The following is a 21,778-nucleotide window of genomic DNA, read 5'->3' on the forward strand; positions in this document are numbered from 1 at the left end:
CTGGGGATGGGTGGCCCTGGGGGGCTGCGGTGGGGACGGGTGGCTTGTGGGGACACCACTGGGGACAGGTGGCTTTGGGGGTGGCACCCCAAGGCAGGGGCTGAAAGGTACCCGGGAAAGGGAGGGTGGCCCTGGGGGTGTCCTCGTGTGACTCCCCAGTGCTGTCCCCACAGCCTGGGCGTGGGATTGGGGTGTCTCTGTGTCGTTGGGGTGTCCCATGGGTGACCCATGGGATTGGGGTGTCCCTGTGAGATTGGGGTGTCCCTCCATGCCCGCGGTGTCCCTCTGGGTTTATGGTGTCCCTGTGGGTCTGTGGTGTCCCTCTATGCCCGCGGTGTCCCTTTGTGCCTGCGGTGTCCCTCTGTGCCCATGGTGTCCCTCTGGGTTCATGGTGTCCCTTTGTGCCCGTGGTGTCCCTGTGGGTTTGGGCTGTCCCTCCGTGCCCGCGGAATCCCTCCGTGCCCGCAGTGTCCCTCCGTGCCCATGGTGTCCCGGTGGGGCCGGGCTGTCCCTCCGTGCCCACGGTGTCCCAGTGGGTTTGGGCTGTCCCTCTGAGCCCACGGTGTCCCTCCGCGCCTGCAGTGTCCCGGTGGGGCCGGGCTGTCCCCCCGTGCCCGCGGTGTCCCTGTGGGTTTGGGCTGTCCCCCCGTGCCCGCGGTGTCCCTCCGTGCCCACGGTGTCCCGGTGGGTTTGGGTTGTCCCTCCGTGCCCGTGGTGTCCCTCCGTGCCCGCGATGTCCCTCCGTGCCCGTGGTGTCCCTCCGTGCCCACGGTGTCTGTCCGTGCCCACGGTGTCCCTCCGTGCCCGCGGTGTCCCTGTGGGTTTGGGCTGTCCCTCCGTGCCCGCGGTGTCCCTGTGGGTTTGGGCTGTCCCTCCATGCCTGCGGTGTCCCTTTGTGCCCGCGGTGTCCCTCCGTGCCCGTGCTGTCCCTCCGTGCCCCTGGTGTCCCTCTGAGCCCCTGGTGTCCCTCCGTGCCCGCGGTGTCCCTGTGGGTTTGGGATGTCCCCCCATGCCCGCGGTGTCCCGGTGGGGCCGGGCTGTCCCCGGTGACGCGCCGTGTCCCCGCAGCGTGGCCGCGGTACCGCATCGTGGGCACGGCCGACTCGGGCCAGTACAACCTGGAGATCCGCGACGCCGAGCTCTCCGATGACGCCGTCTACGAGTGCCAGGCCACCGAGGCCGCACTGCGCTCGCGCCGCGCCAAGCTCACCGTGCTCAGTGAGCCTGCCCCGCCGGCCCCGCGGCTCCCGGTGCCCCACGCGCTGCCCGGTGCCCCACGTGCTCCCGGTGCCCTACATGGTTCCCGGTGCCCCACACGGTTCCCGGTGCCCTACATGGTGCCCGGTGCCCCACACGGTTCCCGGTGCCCTACATGGTGCCCGGTGCCCCACACGGTTCCCGGTGCCCCACACGATTCCCGGTGCCCCACACAATCCCCGGTGCCCCACACGGTCCCCGGTGCCCCACAAAGTCCCCGGTGCCCCACACTCTCCCCAGTGCCCCACACGATTCCCGGTGCCCCACACGGTTCCCAGTGCCCCACACGGTTCCCGGTGCCCCACAAAGTCCCCGGTGCCCCACACGGTTCCCGGTGCCCCACACAGTCCCCGGTGCCCCACACGGTTCCCAGTGCCCCACACGGTTCCCAGTGCCCCACACAGTCCCCGGTGCCCCACACTCTCCCCAGTGCTCCACACAGTGCCCGGTGCCCTACACGGTTCCCAGTGCCCCACACAATTCCCGGTGCCCTGCACGGTTCCCGGTGCCCCACACGATTCCCGGTGCCCTACATGGTGCCTGGTGCCCCACACACTCTCCAGTGCCCCACACGCTGCCTGGTGCCCCACACAATCCCCGGTGCCCCACACGGTCCCCGGTGCCCCACACAATCCCCGGTGCCCCACACGGTCCCCAGTGCCCCACACAGTCCCCGGTGCCCCACACGGTCCCCGGTGCCCCACGCATGTGCTCCCCGGTGCCCTACACGGTTCCCAGTGCCCCACAGGGTTCCCGGTGCCCCACACGGTTCCCAGTGCCCCACACTGTCCCCAGTGCCCCACACGATTCCCGGTGCCCCACACAGTCCCCGGTGCCCCACACGGTTCCCGGTGCCCCACACTGTCCCTGGTGCCCCACACGGTCCCTGGTGCCCCACATGGTCCCCGGTGCCCCACACGATTCCCGGTGCCCCACACGGTCCCCGGTGCCCCCTCCCCGCCCCCAGGCCGTGCCCCCGAGCCGGTGTCCCCTCTGTCCCCCCGCAGTCCCCCCGGAGGACCCCACCATCGACGGCGCCCCCGAGATCCTGCTGCGGGCGGGGACCCCCTACAACCTGACGTGCCGCGCCCGCAGCGCCAAGCCCGCGGCCACCATCGCCTGGTTCCGCGACGGGCTGCAGCAGGACGGCGCCGTCACCAGCACGGTACGGCGTCCCCGTGCTGTGCCCGCGGGCACGCGTCCCTGTGCCCGGTGCCACCAACCTGTGCTGTCACCGCGGGCACGCGTCCCTGTGCCCGGTGCCACCCGTCCCTGTGCCCGCTGCCACCCATCCCTGTGCCCGGTGCCACCAACCTGTGCCTGTGCCCGCTGCCACCCCGTCCCTGTGCCCGCTGCCACCCCGTCTCTGTGCCCGCTGCCACCACCCTGTGCTGTCCCCGCGGGCACGCGTCCCTGTGCCCGCTGCCACCCGTCCCTGTGCCTGCTGCCACCCGTCCCTGTGCCCGCTGCCACCACCCTGTGCCCGCTGCCACCACCCTGTGCTCGCTGCCACCACCCCGTCCCTGTGCCCGCTGCCACCACCCTGTGCCTGCTGCCACCACCCCGTCCCTGTGCCTGCTGCCACCACCCTGTGCTGTCCCCGCGGGCACCCGTCCCTGTGCCCGGTGCCACCCTGTCCCTGTGCCCCCTGCCACCCCGTCCCTGTGCCTGCTGCCACCCCGTCCCTGTGCCCGCTGCCACCCGTCCCTTTGCCTGCTGCCACCCTGTGCCCTCTGCCACCACCTCGTCCCTGTGCCCACTGCCACCACCCCGTCCCTGTGCCCGCTGCCACCCGTCCCTGTGCCCACTGCCACCACCCTGTGCCCACTGCCACCCCGTCTCTGTGCCTGCTGCCACCACCCTGTGCTGTCCCTGCTGCCACCACCCCATCCCTGTGCCTGCCACCACCCCGTCCCTGTGCCCGCTGCCACCTCGTCCCTGTGCCCACTGCCACCCCGTCCCTGTGCCCGCTGCCACCACCCTGTGCTGTCCCTGCTGCCACCACCCTGTCCCTGTGCCTGCTGCCACCCACCCCGTGCTGTCCCTCTGTCCCCCACCCCGTGCTGTCCCCAGCCCCTCTGGAGCTGTCCCCTCCCCATGTCCCCATCCCCTCTGGAGCTGTCCCCATGTCCCCAGCACGTCTGGAGCTGTCCCCATGTCCCTCTGTCCCCCTCCCCGTGTCCCCATCCCCTCTGGAGCTGTCCCCAGCCCCGCTGGACCTGTCCCTGTGTCCCCAGCCCCGCTGGAGCTGTCCCCAGCCCTGCTGGAGCTGTCCCCTCCCCGTGTCCACTCCCGTGTCCCCCGCGCAGGAGCTGCTGGCCGATGGGAAGCGCGAGAGCACCACGAGCCTGCTGGCCATCAACCCCACGGACCTGGACATCGGCCGCGTCTTCTCCTGCCGCAGCTCCAACGAGGCCGCGCCGGCCGGCAAGGAGACCTTCGTCCGGCTGAACGTGCACCGTCAGTGGGGACGGGGACGGGGACAGGGGGACAGGGACAGGGGGACAGGGGGACAGGGACAGGGGGACAGGGGGACAGGGACAGGGACAGGGACAGGGGGACACGGGGACATGGGAGACCTTCGTCCGGCTGAACGTGCACCGTCAGTGGGGACGGGGACAGGGACAGGGGGACAGGGACAGGGGGACACGGGGACAGGGACAGGGACAGGGACAGGGACAGGGACAGGGACAGGGGGACATGGGAGACCTTCGTCCGGCTGAACGTGCACCGTCAGTGGGGACGGGGACAGGGACAGGGGACAGGGACAGGGGACAGGGACATGGGGACATGGGAGACCTTCGTCCGGCTGAACGTGCACCGTCAGTGGGGACGGGGACAGGGACAGGGACAGGGACATGGACATGGGACAGGGGGACACGGGGACAGGGGGACAGGGGGACATGGGAGACCTTCGTCCGGCTGAACGTGCACCGTCAGTGGGGACAGGGACATGGACAGGGACAGGGACATGGGAGATGGGACATGGGACAGGGACAGGGACAGGGACAGGGACAGGGGGACAGGGACAGGGGGACACGGGGACAGGGACAGGGACAGGGACAGGGACAGGGACAGGGGGACATGGGAGACCTTCGTCCGGCTGAACGTGCACCGTCAGTGGGGATGGGGACAGGGACAGGGACATGGGAGATGGGAGATGGGACAGGGACAGGGACATGGGAGATGGGAGACCTTCGTCCGGCTGAACGTGCACCATCAGTGGGGATGGGGACAGGGACAGGGACAGGGGGACAGGGACAGGGACAGGGGGACAGGGACATGGACAGGGACAGGGACAGGGACAGGGGGACAGGGACAGGGACATGGGATCAGGGATGGGGACAGGGACAGGGACAGGGACAGGGACAGGGACAGGGACATGGACAGGGACAGGGACAGGGACAGGGACATGGACAGGGACAGGGACATGGGACACAGGACAGGGACACGTGGGGACAGGGACATGGGACACAGGACAGGGACACGGGGACATTGGGGACAGGCTCAATGTCCACTGTAAATGCGGACAGGGACAGAGGACACCAGGGCTGGATGGAGATTTTGGGGGATTTTTGGGGACTTTGGGGGGATTTTCGGGGTGCCGCAGGCGGGAGCGGTGCTGGTGGAAGGGATTTGCTGGAGCAGGAGGAGGAGGAGGAGGAGGAGGAGGAGGAGGAGGAGGAGGAGGAGGAGGAGGAGGAGGAGGAGGAGGAGGAGGAGGAGGAGGAGGAGGAGGAGGAGGCAGGGCCGGGACTCGCTGGCTGCTGCGGGCAGGGGCGGCCCCCAGCGGGTGACAGCCCCGGGGCGGGCGCTGCCCCAGCCCGGAGTTTTGGGGACCCCCCGCGCCCCCCTGAGCCCGGCCGGTGCCCGCAGATCCCCCGACGGTCACGCTGTCCATCCAGCCGCAGACGGTGCAGGAGGGCGAGAGGGTCGTGTTCACCTGCATGGCCACGGCCAACCCCGAGATCAAGGGCTACAGGTGACCCCGAAACCGCCGCGACTGCGCCGGGGCCACCGGGGGTCACCTGGGGTCACCTGGGGTCACCTGGGGTCACCTGGGGTCACCTGGGGCCACCAGGGGTCACCTGGGGTCACCTGGGGTCACCTGGGGTCTCCTGGGATCACCTGGGGCCATCAGGGGTCTCCTGGGATCACCTGGGACCAGCTGGGATCACCAGGGATCACCTGGGATCACCTGGGGCCACCGGGGGTCACCTGGGGCCATCGGGGGTCACCTGGGGTCACCTGGGGTCACCTGGGGTCACCTGGGGTCTCCTGGGATCACCTGGGATCACCTGGGGTCACCTGGGGTCACCTGGGGTCACCCGGGGTCACCTGGGACCACCTGGGGCCACCTGGGATCACCTGGGGCCACATGGGGACACCTGGGGCCACCTGGGATCACCTGGGGCCACCTGGGACCACCTGGGGTCACCTGGGGTCACCTGGGGTCTCCTGGGATCACCTGGGATCACCTGGGGTCACCTGGGGTCACCTGGGATCACCTGGGATCACCTGGGACCACCTGGGGTCACCTGGGGTCACCTGGGGTCTCCTGGGATCACCTGGGATCATCTGGGGTTACCTGGGGTCACCCGGGGTCACCTGGGGTCACCTGGGGTCACCTGGGGTCACCTGGGGTCACTCAGTGTCCCCCCATGGCTCTGCGTCCCCTCCCCACCTGGGACTGGGAATTGGGATTGGGAATTGGGATTGGGAATTGGGATTGGGATTGGGGTCAAAGGTCCCCACCATGGCTCTGAGTCCCCTCCCCAAAACCCCCTGGAAATGGCAATGGGGATTGGGAATTAGGACCAGGATTGGGAATTAGGACCAGGATCGGGATTTAGGATGGGGATTGGGAATTAGGATGCGGATCGGGATTTAGGATCAGGATTGGGAATTAGGATCAGGATTGGGATTTCGGATGGGGATTGGGATTTAGGATCAGGATTGGGATTTAGGATGGGGATTGGGATTTAGGACGGGGATGGAGATTTAGGATGGGGATTGGGATTTAGGATCAGGATTGGGAATTAGGATCAGGATTGGGATTTCGGATGGGGATGGAGATTTAGGATGCGGATCGGGATTTAGGATCAGGATTGGGAATTAGGATCAGGATTGGGATTTCGGATGGGGATTGGGATTTAGGATCAGGATTGGGAATTAGGATCAGGATTGGGATTTCGGATGGGGATTGGGATTTAGGATGGGGATTGGGATTTCGGATGGGGATTGGGATTTCGGACGGGGATCGGGATTTCGGATGCGGATCGGGATTTCGGATCAGGATCAGGAATTAGGATGGGGATCGGGATTTTGGATGGGGATCGGGATTTCGGATGGGGATCGGGATTTCGGATGGGGATCGGGATTTCGGATGCGGATCGGGATTTCGGATGGGGATCGGGATTTCGGATGCGGATCGGGATTTTGGACGGGGATCGGGATTTCGGATGCCGATCGGGATTTCGGATGGTGATCGGGATTTCGGATGGGGATTGGGATTTCGGACGGGGATCGGGATTTCGGATGCGGATCGGGATTTCGGACGGGGGCCGGGGTGCCACGGTGTCCCGGCTGTCCCAGGTGGGCCAAAGGGGGGGTGATCATCGAGGAGGCCAAGGAGAACAGGTACGACACGCAGGTGGACTACACCTTCTTCACGGAGCCCGTGTCCTGCGAGGTGCACAACGACATCGGCAGCACCAACGTCAGCACGCTGGTGGACGTGCACTGTGAGTGAGCCCGAAGCGCCCCGAACCCCGAAACCGGCCCCAAAACCGGCCCCAAAACCGGCCCAAATCCCCCAAAGCGCCCCAAACCCCGAAACCGGCCCCAAAACCGGCCCCAAAAGTGACCCCAAACCGGCCCAAACCCCAAAACTGGCCCCAAAACCGGCCCCAAACTCCAAAAGTGACCCCAAACCGCCCCAAACCCCGAAACCGGCCCCAAACCCCAAAAGTGACCCAAATCCCCCAAAACCGGCCCCAAACCCCAAAACCGGCCCCAAAAGTGACCCCAAACCGCCCCAAACCCCAAAACCGGCCCCAAAACCGGCCCCAAACCCCAAAACCTTCCCTAAACCCCAAAACTGGCCCCAAACCCCAAAACTGGCCCCAAACCCCAAAACCGGCCCCAAACCCCAAAACTGGCCCCAAAACCGGCCCCAAAAGTGACCCCAAACCGGCCCAAACCCCAAAACTGGCCCCAAAACTGGCCCCAAAACTGGCCCCAAGCCCCAAAAGTGACCCAAATCCCCCAAAACTGGCCCCCAAACCGGCCCCAAACCCCAAAACTGGCCCCAAACCCCAAATCCGGCCCTAAAACCCCAAAACTGGCCCCAAACCCCAAAACTGGCCCCAAAACTGGCCCCAAACCCCAAAACTGGCTCCAAACTGGCCCCAAACCCCAAAACCGGCCCCAAAACTGGCCCCAAACCCCAAAACTGGCTCCAAACTGGCCCCAAACCCCAAAACCGGCCCCAAACCCCAAAACCAGCCCCAAACCCCGAAACCGGCCCCAAAACCGTCCCCAAACCCCAAAACTGGCCCCAAAACCAGCCCCAAACCCCAAAACTGGCCCCAAAACTGACCCCAAACCCCCAAAAGTGACCCCAAACCCCCAAAACTGACCCCGAACCCCTCCCACCCGCTCCTCGGGTGTCCCGCAGTCGCCCCCCGGATCGTGGTGGACCCCAAGCCCACGGTGACCGACATCGGCTCCGACGTCACCCTGACCTGCGTGTGGTCGGGGAACCCCCCGCTGACCCTCACCTGGACCAAGAAGGAATCCAACATGGTAGGACCCCCTTCCCGGGGATTCCGGAACGTTCCCCATCCCCTCGGGGTCAGGGGCACTCCACGTGTCCCGAAATCCCCAAAAAAAAATCCCAAAAGAAATCCACAGAACTATCGGAAAAGAAATTCCAAAAGAAATCCCAAAAGAAATCCCGGATTGGGATTGGGGTTGGGATTGGGGATTGGGGTTGGAATGGGGATTGGGATTCAAGATTGGTGTTGGGATTGGGTTGGGATTGGGGATTGGGGATTGGGTTTGGGGTTGGGGTTGGGATTCAGGATTGGGGTTGGGATTGGGGATTGGGGATTCGGGATTGGGGTTGGGATTCAGGATTGGGGTTGGGTTGGGATTGGGGTTGGGGTTGAGATTGGGATTCGGGATTGGGGTTGGAATGGGGATTGGGATTCAAGATTGGTGTTGGGATTGGGTTGGGATTGGGGATTGGGGATTGGGGTTTGGGTTTGGGATTGGGGATTGGGGATTGGGTTTGGGTTTGGGGTTGGGGTTGGGATTCAGGATTGGGGTTGGGATTCGGGATTGGGGTTGGGGTTGAGATTGGGATTCGGGGTTGGGATTGGGGATTGGGGATTGGAGATTGGAGATTGGGGATTGGGGATTGGGGATTGGGGATTGGGGATTGGAGATTGGAGATTGGGGATTGGGGATTGGGGATTGGGGATTGGGGATTGGGGATTGGGGATTGGGTTTGGGGTTGGGGTTGGGATTGGGGTTGGGATTCGGGATTGGGGTTGGGATTGGCGATTGGGGATTGGAGATTGGAGATTGGGGATTGGGGATTGGGGATTGGGTTTGGGGTTGGGGTTGGGATTGGGGATTGGGGTTGGGATGGGGATTGGGATTGGGGATTGTTTGGGGTTGGGATTCGGGATTGGGGTTCGGTTTGGGATTGGGATTCGGGATTTGCATTGGGGTTCGGTTTGGGATTGGGGTCAAACGTGACCCCAGAAGTTCCCCACCGTTCCTCCGTGCCCCCTCCGCACCCCAAATCCCCCCAAAGCCGGGCCCGGCACTGGGATTCCCCCGGGAACGACTCCGGGCGGGCTGCCGGGCGTTGGGGTGTCCCCAGTATCCCCCGGGGTGTCCCCAGTGTCCCCAGTGTCCCCCAGGGGTGTCCCCAGTGTCCCCTTGGGGTGTCCCCAGTGTCCCCCAGGGGTGTCCCTCGGGTGTCCCCAGGGGTGTCCCTCGGGTGTCCCCAGTGTCCCCTCGGGGTGTCCCCCATGTCCCTGTGTCCCCCAGGGGTGTCCCCAGTGTCCCCCAGGGGTGTCCCCCATGTCCCCGTGTCCCCCAGGTCCTGAGCAACAGCAACCAGCTGTACCTCAAGTCGGTGACGCAGGCCGACGCCGGCCAGTACGTGTGCAAGGCCATCGTGCCACGGATCGGCGTGGGCGAGAGGGAGGTCACCCTCTTCGTCAACGGTCAGCCCAAAAAAACCCCAAATCTCCCCAAAAACCGCAAATCCTCCCAAAAAAACCCAAATCCCCCCAAAAAAACCCAAATCCCCCCCTGTCTCCCCACAGGGCCCCCATTCCCAATTCCCCCATTCCCAATTCCCCCATTCCCGATCCCCAATTCCTAATTCCCAATTCCCCCATTCCCCATTCCCAATCCCCATTCCCATTCCCCATTTCCCATTCCCATTCCCAATCCCCATTCCCGATCCCCCATTCCCGATCCCCCAGATTTCCAAATTCCCATTCCCCATTCCCCATTCCCAATCCCCATTCCCCATTCCCATTCCCCATTCCCATTCCCAATCCCCATTCCCAATCCCCATTCCCCATTCCCATTCCACATTCCCATTCCCAATCCCCATTCCCAATCCCCATTCCCCATTCCCATTCCCCATTCCCATTCCCAATCCCCATTCCCCATTCCCCATTCCCATTCCCAATCCCCCAGATTCCCAAATTCCCCATCCCAATCCCGTTCCCGTGTCCCCGCAGGGCCGCCATTCCCCATCCCCATTCCCATTCCCATTCCCAATCCCCATTCCCCATTCCCATTCCCCATTCCCCATTCCCCATCCCCATTCCCATTCCCCATTCCCATTCCCCATTCCCCATTCCCCATTCCCATTCCCGATCCCCCATCCCCAATCCCCATTCCCCATTCCCCATTCCCAATCCCCCATTCCCCATTCCCCATTCCCATTCCCAATCCCCATTCCCATTCCCAATCCCCCAAATTCCCCATTCCCAGTTCCCCATTCCCCATTCCCAATCCCCATTCCCCATTCCCAATCCCCATTCCCATTCCCATTCCCATTCCCATTCCCATTCCCATTCCCATTCCCAATCCCCATTCCCATTCCCATTCCCCATTCCCCATTCCCATTCCCCATTCCCCATTCCCCATTCCCCATTCCCCATTCCCCATTCCCATTCCCCATTTCCCATTCCCCATTTCCCCATTCCCCATTCCCCATTCCCATTCCCCATTCCCCATTCCCCATTCCCCATTCCCATTCCCCATTCCCCATTCCCCATTCCCCATTCCCCATTCCCCATTCCCATTCCCCATTCCCATCCCCATTCCCCATTCCCCATTCCCCATTCCCAATCCCCATTCCCGATTATTCCCCATTCCCAATTCCCGATTATTCCCCATTCCCCATTCCCGATTATTCCCCATTCCCAATTCCCGATTATTCCCCATTCCCCATTCCCCATTCCCCATTCCCCATTCCCCATTCCCGATTATTCCCCATTCCCATTCCCATCCCCATTCCCAATTCCCGATTATTCCCCATTCCCCATTCCCCATTCCCATCCCCATTCCCAATTCCCGATTATTCCCCATTCCCCATTCCCGATTATTCCCCATTCCCCATTCCCGATTATTCCCCATTCCCCATTCCCCATTCCCGATTATTCCCCATTCCCCATTCCCCATTCCCGATTATTCCCATTCCCCATTCCCGATTATTCCCCATTCCCCATTCCCCATTCCCCATTCCCCATTCCCGATTATTCCCCATTCCCGATTATTCCCATTCCCCATTCCCGATTATTCCCCATTCCCAATTCCCGATTATTCCCCATTCCCCATTCCCGATTATTCCCCATTCCCCATTCCCATTCCCATTCCCCATTCCCCATTCCCGATTATTCCCCATTCCCATTCCCGATTATTCCCCATCCCAAATCCCGCCTGTCTCCCCGCAGGGCCGCCCATCATCTCGAGCCGGCCGGTGCAGTTCGCGGCGCGCGGCGGCCGCGGTTCGGTCGAGTGTTTCATCGGCAGCACGCCGCCGCCCGACCGCATCGTGAGTCCCGCCCGGGCACCACCACGGGAACCCAAAGCTGACGGTTCCAATCCAAAATACAGACATTCCACATTCAACATTAAAAACTAAAAATTAAACATTAAAAATTAACCATTAAAAATTAAATATTAAAAATTAAATATTAAAAATTAAACATTAAAAATTAAACATTAAACATTAAACATTAAAAATTAAATATTAAAAATTAAATATTAAAAATAAAAGTTAAAAAATTAAAAATTAAAAATCAAAAATTAAAAATTAAACATAATTAAAAATTAAACATAATTAAAAATTAAACATTAAAAATTAAATATTAAAAATTAAATATTAAAAATAAAAGTTAAAAAATTAAAAATTAAAAATCAAAAATTAAACATAATTAAAAATTAAACATAATTAAAAATTAAACATTAAAAATTAAAAAGATAAAAATTAAAAATTAAATATATAACAATATAAAAGTTAAAAATTAAAAATGGAAAAATTAAAAATAAAAATTAAAAAATAAAAATTAAAAATATCAAAATTTAAAATTAAAAATTAAAAATAATAAAATAAAAATAAAAATAAAAATAAAAATATAAAAATTAAAAATATAAAATATAGAAATAAAAATTTAAAATTTAAAATTTAAAAATATAAAATTATAAAAATTAAAAATTAAAAATATAAAAATTAAAAATTAAAAATATAAAAACTAAAAATTAAAAATTAAAAATAATAAAATACAAATAAAAATAAAAATAAAAATAAAAATAAAAATATAAAAATTAAAAATATAAAATATAAAAATAAAAATTTAAAATTTAAAAATTTAAAATATAAAATATAAAATTATAAAAATTAAAAATTAAAAATATAAAAAATAAAAATAAAAATAAAAAATAAAAAATTTAAAAAATTAAAAATATAAAAATTAAAAATTAAAAATTAAAAATTAAAATATAAATAATATACAATATAGAATACATAATATAGAATACATAATATATAACGTATAAAAAATATAATAAATAAATAATAAAGATAAAAATAAAAGAAATAAATAATAAAAATCATATTTAATAAAAATAATATAAAATAAAATAAGAAAGACATAATAAAAATAATATTCAATGACATAAATATATAATAATAATAGTACAAAAATTAAATAAAATAAATATTGACTACAAACATTATCAACTGAAATGATAAATAAACAATCACACTAATAGAAAACAAAACACCAATAATCGCCGTAGCAGCACCAAATCAATCCCCAAGAGCCAATCAAAGGCCAGGGCCCGGAATCGTTAATGACCCGCCCAGGCCCCGCCCCTGACGCGGCCCCGCCCCGCAGGCCTGGGCGTGGCAGGAGAACGTTCTGGAAGCCGGCACGCTGGAGCGCTACACGGTGGAGAGGAGCAGCACGGGCAGCGGCGTCCTGTCCACGCTGACCATCAACAACGTGGTGGACGCCGACTTCCAGACGCGCTACAACTGCACGGCCTGGAACAGCTTCGGGCCCGGCACGGCCATCATCCAGCTCGAGGAGAAAGGTGACGCCAAAAGGGACCTTGGGGACAGCTTGGGTTGGGATGGGACAGCTTTGGGTTGGGCATGGCCATCATCCAGCTCGAGGAGAAAGGTGACACCAAAAGGGACCTTGGGGACAGCTTGGGGTGGCCTTGGGTTGGGATGGAACAGCTTCGGGCCCGGCACGGCCATCATCCAGCTCGAGGAGAAAGGTGACACCAAAATGGACCTTGGGGACAGCTTGGGGACAGCTTGGGTTGGGATGGGACAGCTTTGGGTTGGGCACGGCCATCATCCAGCTCGAGGAGAACGGTGACACCAAAAGGGAGCTTGGGGACAGCTTGGGGTGGCTTTGGGTTGGGCATGGCCATCATCCAGCTCGAGGAGAAAGGTGACACCAAAATGGAGCTTGGGGACAGCTTGGGGTGGCTTTGGGTTGGGATGGAACAGCTTCGGGTTGGGCACGGCCATCATCCAGCTCGAGGAGAAAGGTGACAATGGAAGGGAGCTTGGGGACATCTTGGGTTGGGATGGGACAGCTTTGGGTTGGGCATGGCCATCATCAAGCTCGAGGAGAAAGGTGACACCAAAAGGGAGCTTGGGGACAGCTTTGGGTTGGGCATGGCCATCATCCAGCTCGAGGAGAAAGGTGACACCAAAATGGACCTTGGGGACAGCTTTGGGTTGGGATGGGACAGCTTTGGGTTGGGCATGGCCATCGTCCAGCTCGAGGAGAAAGGTGACACCAAAATGGACCTTGGGGACAGCTTGGGGTGGCCTTGGGTTGGGATGGGACAGCTTTGGGTTGGGCATGGCCATCATCCAGCTCGAGGAGAAAGGTGACAATGGAAGGGAGCTTGGGGACAGCTTTGGGTTGGGCACGGCCATCATCCAGCTCGAGGAGAAAGGTGACACCAAAATGGACCTTGGGGACAGCTTGGGGTGGGATGGGACAGCTTTGGGTTGGGCATGGCCATCATCCAGCTCGAGGAGAAAGGTGACACCAAAATGGACCTTGGGGACAGCTTGGGGTGGGATGGGACAGCTTTGGGTTGGGCATGGCCATCATCCAGCTCGAGGAGAAAGGTGACACCAGCACGGAGCTTGGGGACAGCTTGGGGTGGCCTTGGGTTGGGATGGGACAGCTTTGGGTTGGGAACGGCCATCATCCAGCTCGAGGAGAAAGGTGACACCAAAATGGAGCTTGGGGACAGCTTTGGGTGGCCTTGGGTTGGGATGGGACAGCTTTGGGTTGGGCATGGCCATCGTCCAGCTCGAGGAGAAAGGTGACACCAAAACGGACCTTGGGGACACCTTGGGGTGGGATGGGACAGCTTTGGGTTGGGCATGGCCATCATCCAGCTCGAGGAGAAAGGTGACACCAAAATGGAGCTTGGGGACAGCTTGGGGTGGCTTTGGGTTGGGATGGGACAGCTTTGGGTTGGGCATGGCCATCATCCAGCTCGAGGAGAAAGGTGACACCAAAAGGGAGCTTGGGGACAGCTTGGGGTGGCCTTGGGTTGGGATGGGACAGCTTTGGGTTGGGCATGGCCATCATCCAGCTCGAGGAGAAAGGTGACACCAAAAGGGACCTTGGGGACATCTTGGGGTGGCTTTCGGTTGGGATGGGACAGCTTCGGGCCTGGCACGGCCATCATCCAGCTCGAGGAGAAAGGTGACACCAAAATGGAGCTTGGGGACAGCTTGGGGTGGCCTTGGGTTGGGCACGGCCATCATCCAGCTCGAGGAGAAAGGTGACAATGGAAGGGAGCTTGGGGACAGCTTGGGTTGGGATGGGACAGCTTTGGGTTGGGCACGGCCATCATCCAGCTCGAGGAGAAAGGTGACACCAAAAGGGACCTTGGGGACAGCTTTGGGTTGGGATGGGACAGCTTTGGGTTGGGCATGGCCATCATCCAGCTCAAGGAGAAAGGTGACACCAGCACGGAGCTTGGGGACAGCTTGGGGTGGCCTTGGGTTGGGATGGGACAGCTTCGGGCCCGGCACGGCCATCACCCAGCTCGAGGAGAAAGGTGACACCAAAAGGGAGCTTGGGGACAGCTTTGGGTGGGATGGGACAGCTTTGGGTTGGGCATGGCCATCATCCAGCTCGAGGAGAAAGGTGACACCAAAATGGACCTTGGGGACATCTTGGGGTGGCCTTGGGTTGGGTTGCGTTAGGACACTGATCATGGCCATCATCCAGCTGGAGGAGAAAGGTGACCCGGGACACAGCTCGGGGACAGTCTGGGTGGCCTCGAGCTGGAAGTTTGCAGGAATTCCTCTGGGAAGGGCGGTCAGGCTCAGAAGGGGTTGGGTTCTCCATCCCCGGAGTGTCCGAGGAATTCCCGGAATTCCGGGTGACCACCTGGGGACGGGCCCCTCTTGGTGACCCCACAAATCTCCTCGGAGCCGCGCTGTGGGGGTGCCGGGACGAGAGCCCCGGCGCCACCCCAAGCTCCCGTGTCCCCGCAGAGGTCCTGCCCGTGGGCATCATCGCCGGGGCCACCATCGGCGCCAGCGTCCTCCTCATCTGCTGCCTGGTGGCCCTCGCCTGCTTCCTCTACCGGCGCCGCAAAGGAAGTGAGTGAGGGACAGCGGGTGGCCTGGCGGTCACTCCGCGGTCACTCCGTGGTCACTCTGTGGTCACTCTGTGGTCACTCTGGGGGTTTCTGTGGGCATCACTTCATGGTCACTCTGGGGGTCTCTGTGGGCATCACTTCATGGTCACTCATTGGTCACCTTGGGTGTCTCTGTGGGGGTCACTTCATCGTTATTCTGTGGTCACTTCATGGTCACTCTGTGGTCACTCTGGGGGTCTCTGTGGGCATCACTCCATGGTCACTCTGGAGATCTCTGTGGGGATCACTCCATGGTCACTCTGGGGGTTTCTGTGGGGATCACTCCATGGTCACTCATTGGTCACCTTGGGTGTCTCTGTGGGGGTCACTTCATCGTTATTCTGTGGTCACTTCATGGTCACTCTGTGGTCACTCTGGGGGTTTCTGTGGGGATCACTTCATGGTCACTCTGGGGGTCTCTGTGGGGGTCACTCCATGGTCACTCTGGGGGTTTCTGTGGGGATCACTCCATGGTCACTCTGGGGGTCTCTGTGGGGGTCACTCCATGGTCACTCACTGGTCACCTTGGGTGTCTCTGTGGGGGTCACTTCATCGTTATTCTGTGGTCACTCCATGGTCACTCACTGGTCACCTTGGGTGTCTTTGTGGGGGTCACTTCATCGTTATTCTGTGGTCACTTCATGGTCACTCTGTGGTCACTCTGGGGGTTTCTGTGGGCATCACTCCATGGTCACTCTGGGGATCTCGGTGGGCATCACTCCATGGTCACTCATTGGTCACCTTGGGTGTCTCTGTGGGGGTCACTTCATCGTTATTCTGTGGTCACTTCATGGTCACTCTGTGGTCACTCTGGGGGTCTCTGTGGGCATCACTCCATGGTCACTCATTGGTCACCTTGGGTGTCTCTGTGGGGGTCACTTCATGATCATTCTGTGGTCACTCTGTGCTCACTCACTGGTCACTCTGGGGTCACTCAGGGGTCACTCAGGGTGTCTCTATGGGGGTCCCTCCATGGTCACTCTGGGTGTCTCTATGGGTGTCACTCACTGGTCACTCAGTGGTCACTCAGTGGTCACTCAGTGGTCACTCTGTGGTCTCCTGGCAGGCCGCAAGGACGTCACGCTGCGCAAGCTGGACATCAAGGTGGAGACGGTCAACCGGGAGCCGCTGACGCTGCACGCGGACAGGGAGGAGGACACGGCCAGCGTGTCCACGGCCACCCGCGTCATGAAGGCCATCTACTCGGTGAGGGACAGCGGGGACAGCGGCCGGGGACCTGGGAGGGAATTGTCACCTGGGATGGCCGGGATGGGACCTGGGATGGCCAGGGAATTGTCACCTGGGATGGCCGGGATGGGACCTGGGAGGGAATTGTCACCTGGGACAGTCGGGATGGGACCTGGGATGGCCAGGGAATTGTCACCTGGGATGGCCGGGATGGGACCTGGAGAGGGAATTGTCACCTGGTCCAGGCCAGGGAATTGTCGCCTGGGATGGCCGGGATGGGACCTGGGAGGGAATTGTCACCTGGGATGGCCGGGATGGGACCTCGGAGGGAATTGTCACCTGGGCCAGGCCAGGGAATTGTCACCTGGGACGGCCGGGAGCTGCTGGCAGAGGTTGTCCCCAGCCCTGGGAGTGTCCCCAGGGACTGGCTGGAGGCACCTGGGATGGTGGGAACGTCCCTGCCCCCGGATCTTTGGGGTTTTTCCCATCCCAAGGAATTCCAGTGTCCCTGATCCCACAGGTTCCCCATCCCTGGGAGCGCCCAACTCCACCTTGGGTCCACCTGGGCTAGCGGGAGCCGCCCCTTCCCACCACGGGATGGCTCTCAAGGTTCCTCCCCGCCCATCCCATTCCGTAATTCCGTAATTCCATAACTCCGTAATTCCATAACTCCGTAATTCCATAATCCCACGGGTTTTGCAGTCGTTCAAGGACGACGTGGACCTGAAGCAGGACCTGCGCTGCGACACCATCGACACCCGCGAGGAGTACGAGCTCAAGGTCCGGTCCCGCCGGGGTTTGAGGGTGGGAAAAGAGGGGCAGATCCCAAATTTTTCTTTTTTCCCCCTGGAATGGGTGGAAAACTCCTGGGATTTCAGGCGTGGGGAGCTGGAATTGTTGGGATGGAGAGGAGATTTTGGGAACGTGCAGCTTGGATCTCCGGGATCAGGGATGAGATCGCAGGGAACAGATGGAGATGTTCCAGGGAGGGATTTGGGATGGATTTTAGGGAAAAAAGCGCGGTCGGGCTCTGGAGCAGCTCCCAGGGGAATGGGCACGGCCCCAAAAATTCCGGGAGCGTTTGGACAAGGCTCCCAAGGGACAGGGTGGGACTTTGGACTTGGATGGTCTTGGTGTGTCTGTTCCAACCTCGATATTCCGGGATTCCAAGAGATCCGGAATTCCATGAAATCCAGCCCTGCCCTAGTGCCGTCTCCCAGGAAATCCCCAAGGATTCCCAAGGAATGCCAAGGAATTCCTACCCTCCCAAGGAATTCCCACCCTCCCAAGGAATCCTAAGGAATTCCCATCCTCCCAGGGAATGCCAAGGAATTCCCACCCTCCCAAGGAATCCTAAGGAATTCCCATCCTCCCAAGGAATGCCAAGGAATTCCCACCCTCCCAAGGAATTCCCACCCTCCCAAGGAATCCCAATTCCCACCCTCCCAAGGAATCCCAATTCCCACCCTCCCAAGGAATGCCAAGGAATTCTCACCCTCCCAAGGAATTCCCACCCTCCCAAGGAATGCCGAGGAATTCCCATCCTCCCAAGGAATCCCAATTCCCACCCTCCCAAGGAATCCTAAGGAATTCCCACCCTCCCAGGGAATGTCGAGGAATTCCCACCTTCCCAAGGAATCCCAATTCCCACCCTCCCAAGGAATGCCAAGGAATTCCCACCCTCCCAAGGAATTCCCATCCTCCCAAGGAATCCTAAGGAATTCCCACCCTCCCAGGGAATGCCAAGGAATTCCCACCCTCCCAAGGAATTCCCACCCTCCCAGGGAATGCCAAGGAATTCCCACCTTCCCAAGGAATCCCAATTCCCACCCTGCCAAGGAATGCCAAGGAATTCTCACCCTCCCAAGGAATTCCCACCCTCCCAAGGAATCCCAATTCCCACCCTCCCAAGGAATGCCAAGGAATTCTCACCCTCCCAAGGAATTCCCACCCTCCCAGGGAATGCCGAGGAATTCCCACCTTCCCAAGGAATCCCAATTCCCACCCTCCCAAGGAATGCCAAGGAATTCTCACCCTCCCAAGGAATTCCCACCCTCCCAGGGAATGCCGAGGAATTCCCACCCTCCCAGGGAATGCCGAGGAATTCCCACCCTCCCAAGGAATTCCCACCCTCCCAGGGAATGCCGAGGAATTCCCACCCTCCATTCCCGCCGCCCCACGCGCCTCCACGTCCTCTCCCGAGTCCAACCCCAGAATTCCCGGATCCCGCCGGACCTTTCCCCCGTCTCCTCGCAGGACCCCACCAACGGCTACTACAACGTCCGCGCCCACGAGGAGCGGCCGGCCTCGCGCTCCGTCCTCTACGGCGACTACCGCGTGCCGGGCCCCGGCCGCTTCGAGGCGCGGCCGCCCTCGCGGCTCTCGCACTCCAGCGGCTACGCCCAGCTCAGCTCCTACCCCCGCGGCGGCCCCGAATTCCCGGCCGAGGCGGCGGCGCCGGCACCGGCACCGGCACCGGGGGACACGGCCAGCCAGCTCTCCTACGAGAACTTCGCGGGCGGCGGCGGCGGCTTCGCGGGCGGCGCCGCGTTCCCGCCCTACCGGCTGGGCTTCGGCGGCGCGGCCGCGGGGCTGGAGCGCGGCGCCTACGAGCCCTTCGACGTGGCGGGCAAGTTCGGCGGCGCGGCGCGCTTCTCGTACACCTCGCAGCACTCGGACTACGGGCAGCGCTTCCAGCAGCGCATGCAGACGCACGTTTAGGGCGGGGAGGGCTCCGCGGGTACCTCACGAGCGTCCCCCTGATATTCAGGGGTTCGCCCCGATTTCCCCCCCGGCCTCTCCTCGGAGCTTCCGTTGGTCGCCCCGGTTCTCTCGCCGGTACGTTCCCGTCCCCGCGGGCGCGGGCAGGGGTCGGCGCCGCGCTCCTCGTGCCCCTTGCGGCCCCGGCGCCGTTCCCGGAGCTTTCCCAGGGAGCAGCTCTGTGCCAGATCCAGAGGGGCGTGTGAACCCCAAAACCAGCCCAACCCAAACCATTCCCATTGGGATCCGTGTGTTCCCAGATCCAGAGGGGCACATGAACCCCAAAACCAGCCCAACCCAAACCATTCCCGTTGGGATCCGTGTGTTCCCAGATCCAGAGGGGCGCGTGAACCCCAAAACCAGCCCCAACCTGAACCGTTCCCGTTGGGATCCGTGTGTTCCCAGATCCAGAGGGATGTGCCGATCCCAAAACCAGCCCCATCCCGAACCATTCCCACTGGGATCCGTGTGTTCCCAGATCCAGAGGGGCACACCAATCCCAGAACCAGTTCCATCCCGAACCATTCCCACTGGGATCTGTGTGTTCCCAGATCCAGAGGGGCACGTGAACCCCAAAACCAGCCCCAACCCAAACCATTCCCACTGGGATCCGTGTGTTCCCAGATCCAGAGGGGCACACCAATTCCAAAAAAACCCATCCCGAACCATTCCCGTTGGGATCCGTGTGTTCCCAGATCCAGAGGGGAGACACAAATCCCAAAAAAACCCATCTCGAACCATTCCCGTTGGGATCCGTGTGTTCCCAAATCCAGAGGGGCGCGTGAACCCCAAAACCAGCCCATCCCGAACCATTCCCGTTGGGATCCGTGTGTTCCCAGATCCAGAGGGGCACATGAACCCCAAAACCAGCCCAACCCGAACCATTCCCGTTGGGATCCGTGTGTTCCCAAATCCAGAGGGGCACATGAACCCCAAAACCAGCCCAACCCGAACCATTCCCATTGGGATCCACGTGTTCCCAGATCCACAGGGGAGACATAAATCCCAAAAAAACCCATCTCGAACCATTCCCATTCCTCAAAGCATTCCCACTGGGATCAGCATGCTCCCAAATCCCGAGGGATGCGCCAATCCCAGAACCAGCCCCATCCCGAACCATTCCCATTGGGATCTGTGTGTTCCCAGATCCACAGGGGAGACACAAATCCCAAAAAATCCCAACCCGAACCATTCCCGTTGGGATCCGTGCACTCCCAAATCCCAAGGGATGCGCCAATCCCAGAACCAGCCCCATCCCGAACCATTCCCATTGGGATCTGTGTGTTCCCAGATCCAGAGGGGCACATGAACCCCAAAACCAGCCCAACCCAAACCATTCCCGTTGGGACCCATGCATTCCCAAATCCCAAGGGATGCGCCAATCCCAGAACCAGCCCCATCCCAAACCATTCCCACTGGGATCCGTGTGTTCCCAAATCCAGAGGGGCACACCAATTCCAAAAAAACCCATCCCGCACCATTCCCATTCCCTGTGCCTTGATTTTGGGGCCGCCCCTGGCTCAGGGCCGGCTCCCCCCGTTTTCCCTCGGCGCCGGGAATTTGGGGTTTTCGGGAGCCGCCCCGCACGCACAGCGATCCCTCGGGAGAGGCAGCGCGGGATCCCAGAGCTGGGATCGGGGTCCCCCCTGAACCCCCGCGTTCCCGGGAATTCCGGGAATTCCGACCGAAACTTTGGGATCGGGAGCTCGGCCCTGCCCCGAATCCCAGTTCCGGGCACCGGGGGGAACCGGGGACCCCAGCGTGGCGTGGGGGAATTTGGGGGATGAGTTTTGGAGGGAATTCCCAGCCCCAATTCCCAAATTCCCAAAGGGGTCCCAGTTTGGGATGGGGGAATTTTTGGGGGATGAATTTTTGGGGGAATTCCCAGAGGATTCCCAGCCCCAATTCGGCATGGGGGAATCTGGGGAGGAACAATTTTGGGGGGATGAATTTTGGAGGGAATTCCCAGCCCCAATTCCCAAATTCCCAAAGGGGTCCCAGTTTGGGATGGGGGAATTTTTGGGGGATGAATTTTTGGGGGAATTCCCAGAGGATTCCCAGCCCCAATTCGGCATGGGGGAATCTGGGGAGGAACAATTTTGGGGGGATGAATTTTGGAGGGAATTCCCAGCCCCAATTCCCAAATTCCTGAAGGGGTCCCAATTCGGGATGGGGGAATTTGGGGAGGATGAATTTTGGGGGGATGAATTCCTGGCTGATTCCCAAAAACCCCTCAAGGATTTGGTACGAGACCCCTGCCCACCCCTCCGGGGGCTGCCTCGGGATCAGGATCTTCCCCAAAATCCCCCAAATCCCCAAATCCCCGAATTCCCAGTGG

At 59.1% G+C, this 21,778-nt stretch overlaps 1 protein-coding gene across 1 annotated transcript in view; it reads left to right on the top strand.

Annotated features, from left to right (window-relative positions):
• The window catches only part of LOC110476886 (kin of IRRE-like protein 1), a 39,560-nt gene extending 18,640 nt beyond the window's left edge, over nt 1–20,920 (top strand). The window contains exons 3-15 of the mRNA XM_077789431.1: nt 1,069–1,218; nt 2,265–2,422; nt 3,567–3,717; nt 5,134–5,239; nt 6,853–7,001; nt 7,937–8,064; nt 9,374–9,500; nt 11,250–11,350; nt 12,696–12,894; nt 15,347–15,454; nt 16,559–16,698; nt 17,383–17,460; nt 18,937–20,920. Coding sequence (XP_077645557.1) covers nt 1,069–1,218; nt 2,265–2,422; nt 3,567–3,717; nt 5,134–5,239; nt 6,853–7,001; nt 7,937–8,064; nt 9,374–9,500; nt 11,250–11,350; nt 12,696–12,894; nt 15,347–15,454; nt 16,559–16,698; nt 17,383–17,460; nt 18,937–19,401 — 2,060 coding nt within the window. The 3' untranslated portion in view covers nt 19,402–20,920. The remainder of the gene's footprint in view (nt 1–1,068; nt 1,219–2,264; nt 2,423–3,566; nt 3,718–5,133; nt 5,240–6,852; nt 7,002–7,936; nt 8,065–9,373; nt 9,501–11,249; nt 11,351–12,695; nt 12,895–15,346; nt 15,455–16,558; nt 16,699–17,382; nt 17,461–18,936) is intronic.
• The last annotated feature ends 858 nt before the right edge of the window (nt 20,921–21,778 follow it).

This window comes from Lonchura striata, chromosome 33 (assembly GCF_046129695.1).
Source record: "Lonchura striata isolate bLonStr1 chromosome 33, bLonStr1.mat, whole genome shotgun sequence".
NCBI lineage: Eukaryota > Metazoa > Chordata > Aves > Passeriformes > Estrildidae > Lonchura > Lonchura striata.